Source organism: Astatotilapia calliptera, chromosome 11, assembly GCF_900246225.1.
Source record: "Astatotilapia calliptera chromosome 11, fAstCal1.2, whole genome shotgun sequence".
NCBI lineage: Eukaryota > Metazoa > Chordata > Actinopteri > Cichliformes > Cichlidae > Astatotilapia > Astatotilapia calliptera.
In genome coordinates, this window is record NC_039312.1 from 16,521,116 (window position 1) to 16,525,314 (window position 4,199).

Consider the following 4,199-nt stretch of genomic DNA (forward strand, 5'->3'; position numbering starts at 1 on the left):
GGCTGAGGGGAAGTGGTGGGGGGAGATAGGCCTCCATGCCTTGGAGGGCCTGAGATGTCCCCAGAGAGGTGGCGTCTGATACCCGACCTGATATATGGACACAGACATACAGGCACACACAGATACAAACATCCATTCCCACCCTCATGCTCTCATATGCAATTACTCAACACTCACCCAACGTGGAGACAGACATAAAGAGACGCTGTACACACGATCACACTCCCCAAGCGTACTCTGCCGATTACAAGATGAACTGCCAACTCTTGAGCCATGATGTTGTTCAAAGGTTTTTAGTGAATGTGTTTCTTTTAGTAGTCCTGTATACAAAGCATTACGTCCGAAGTGGATTCCAGTTTTTTCTGAATGCTTAAACCCTAACTGTGATTCCTGTAGCACAATCTCTAAAACTATTCAGACTTATAGCAAAACCACTCACTGAGTTTGCAAAACTAAAAGCACAAAAACTGCTTTGCACTCAGTTTGCAATTTTGTAACACACACTTTGCAAAACTGTAGGCACAATTCACTGCACAACACTCAATTACCAAATTTCCAACACACTCCTAGCAAAAGTATACACATGTATGGCTATCATTAACACTAATTTGCCAACTGTCTGGCACACTTTCACATGTGAAGACTGTTTTAGATAATTAGTCCACTTTGCAATCAGCCTAAGCACTATAATACAGGTAAGCTGTGTGTGCGGAGTACAATGGAGGGAGCAGAAAGAGTGAGAAGTAGAGGAGGCCGAGGAAGAGGACGTGGAGGTGAAGAAGTAGGATGAAGAGGACGACAAGGACAAGGAGGAGCAAGAGGAAGACGAGGAGGGGGGGAGAGGAAGGGTAGGAAGAGTAAGAAATAGAATTGCTGATGACATCAGAGCTACAATAGTGGACCATGTAATCAACCGTGGAATGACCCTGAGGGTAGCTGGCCAACGGGTCCAGCCTAACTCGAGCCGCTACACTGTAGCAAGTACCATAAGGACATCTTGAAATGAGAATCAGTTAGTACAGTCACTTCGCACAAAGATTTGTAGCACTGCCATATGCCAATGAGAAACACACCAATACCATTGATGTAAAAATACTGAAATTGCTACTTTACAGAATTGCTAGATGACCAGATGCTGGGGGCAGAGGAAGCATGTTCACTGCAGACCAAGTAACCCATATAGTCACTATGGCGATTGCAAATAATCCTATACTTGGAAATAAACACTTGTATTTGTTTTGATGTGTTTGAATAAACACCAGTATTTGAAGTTTGGATCCCTCTATGCTTATGGATCTATGACAGAAGTATGAGCTCAAACTGACATAGCCTACCTTGTGCACAGAGAAAGCAAAAGCCAGATGTGTTTTGTATTCATATCATCAGTGTGCAGTTGGCGCATTGTGTGCTTAGTAGATGATGGCTTGTGTGTACTGTTTGATACGGAAAGACCATTTTTACGAAGGTGTGAAGAGTTAATCTAGCTGTGTTTGCTTTTACAAGAGAACTACAATGTTTTGATTATTGGGTGACAGGTTTTCTTATTTGTGTGAAGAGTTTTGCAAAATTAGCCAAAAGTTACAAAAAAATGTGCTTAAGCAATCAGAAAAAACTGTAACAGGCAAGCCACACCTATAACTCGTGTTTTTTTTTTTTCTCAGTAACATTATCCATGCTCGACGGCAGTGTCTTCCCAGGCCTGGGGCAGGACTATCTGACAACCGAGGTCAATATGTTCTTGCTTCCTGTGCAGGAAAATGATGGGGAGGACCAAAGCAGGTTACAAAAAGATTTATTTTCATAAGGTAAACTCAAGTGACCTCTCATGTGTTGTGTGAAAAATAAATGAATATTTGTATGTTGTTTATGGTCAGGAACGTACCCACTGTTCTCTCTGCTCCCCGGCTATAGAGGACACCCGACCTTCTCCACCATGGTTTCAAAACTCTGCAGCCAAATACTGGCCATGCCCCGCTGTCAGCTGTCACACACTATTCTCACTGAGAAAAACTGGTAAACATCATATCAGTACTATTTATACGCAAACGATCCGTGGGAATAAAGCAAGACAACCAAGTATAAATGAGGAAATACATCCTGCACTCAGGTTGAGAATCAATTTTACGTTTTAAACTGTTTTGCTCAACAAAGCCATCATAAATATAATTATTTTTGAACTCCCATAGAAACAGTTTCTATTCCCTGTGGAAGAAATGCCAAATTTCTATTAGAGATGAGGGGGGTCTCTCTCTGTTCCCCTTTACTTTCAGTGACTACAACCTGCTGGGTTTTTTTACAACAGAAAATGAGCGCTGGTTGTTTGCTGTGAAATAGTTTTCTGAGGCATGGTGAAACCTGCTGCATGTACCTGCAAGCACAAAACTTTCAGAGTGGTGTAAAATATTTCTTGCTGTGGGATATCAGGGTTTTTTTTCTCAACATGCTTAAAACAATATCAACTGAAAATTAAATACTACAGTGAAAAGAAACATATATTTCCAATCCATATAGGCATGGGAAGTAAAAGTGTTAATAAGTAAGGTTGTTGCAGAAATACATACTATTTGGATTTTTTTTTTCTTTTTATTATGTCACCATAATTTTGTGAAATCTTGAGACATTGTTGGGATTTCGTTTAAGTTTATCCCTCTGTTTCCTGTCTTAACTTTCTTTGTTTTCACAGGTTTCACTATGCAGCTCGTATCTGGGATGGTGTGAAAAAGTCCTCTGCCCTCTCTGAATACAGTCGTCTGCTCTGCTGACACGTGTTTAACTGCTCTTATGTACAGTTTTATTTCACTGATCAGATCACACAAAGACGAAAGAAGTGCAGCTGAATGGGATGTTTGAAAAAAACATCAAAGGGGCATAAAATAAATATAATTATTCAGACTTTGAGTCCTGCTTGTTCTATAGTGTCCTGGGACTCTCCTCAGGAATTCTGATAGTTACAGATAAAGTTACAGCCTGTGCAGAGGTGGTGAGCAGGAAAAGAAAGTGTCTTCTCTCAGCACATGTCTAATAAAAATGCGAGAATAGTTTTTAAATTCAAGTCATTCTTGACTGTGTTTCAGTTTTGATGCACTGATAGTTGAAAATACAGATTCCTGTCTTTTTTATTACCTTTTTTGAAAAGATAAGGGGAAACGTGCAAGTTAATAATATACCACTGAAAACTGGTGTGTCTGGTTTTGATTGATATATGATGTAAGATAGAATGGATGTGGCAATAACGGTTACATACCTTTTGTGTGGTCGTCGGTGACTTTCATTTCTCATGAATCACAGTCAGTTTTGTTTTTCATTCAGTGCAAGAAATTAAGCTGTCGTCAAGAACTACCACACAGAGTGATTACATGGTTAAAGCATACTCTGCTGACATTTGAAACAGTCACTGGTCATCAAAGACAAAAAAAACAAAACAAACATTTTACGTCTGTTCTTGAAGAAAATAATATGCAGCCTAAAATATTTCAGCAATAGAATTAAACAGCTTCACAGAATATTCCATTAAATATATGATACAAAAATCAATAAAGCAATATAATAACACTAAAATTTCAAACAAATACACAAAATTAAAACTGAAACAACATGTTTTCAAACTAGTTTTAATAGAATCCCATCAGGACTAAAAGAAAAATGCAGCATAGATGTTATTCTAATTTAACAGTGGAGATTTCTAACTAATACCAATTTAATTATTTAGACTCAAAAACACTGAGTTATAGGTTCTTTGATGTCTTTGCCCAGTTGGTTATTTAACTTTGCAAACAAAAGAAGAAAAGCTACATGGAACACAGAGGTCATATTATAACCTTTAAGAAGCAAAATACGGATGTGTTATAATGTTCACATGAAGAATTCAGCAGATTGCAATTCTGTAGTAGATTAGTGATGTTGGTACAGGATATTTGTACAACAGTTTCGTATCTGGATTTTAAGTCATTAAAAGCTAGTCAATCATTCAAGGTAACCAAACCATATTCAAAGTCTGAAAAGTTTTATTGTTGGACTAGCCTTCTCTTTGAAATAAAGACATGTTTGAACTATGCTTCCTTAGCTTTAATGAGATATCAGAAGCATCTCTAAAAAGAAATCTAAAAATCTCATTGAGGTCAATATGTTCTTGCTTCCTGTGCAGGAAAATGATGGGGAGGATAATTTTTCAAATTCAAATTCAAATTTTTATTTGTCAC

The 4,199-nt window shown here is 38.0% G+C and overlaps 1 protein-coding gene across 1 annotated transcript; it reads left to right on the forward strand.

The window, feature by feature from the left end:
* Positions 1-1,759: 1,759 nt before the first annotated feature.
* LOC113031485 (protein SMG9-like) lies at positions 1,760-2,847 on the forward strand. The gene is made up of 3 exons (XM_026183604.1): positions 1,760-1,779; positions 1,875-2,013; positions 2,684-2,847. Exons 1-3 carry the CDS (start codon positions 1,761-1,763, stop codon positions 2,760-2,762), a joined length of 237 nt encoding a protein of 78 aa, XP_026039389.1. The 5' UTR covers position 1,760; the 3' UTR covers positions 2,763-2,847.
* Positions 2,848-4,199: the final 1,352 nt, after the last annotated feature.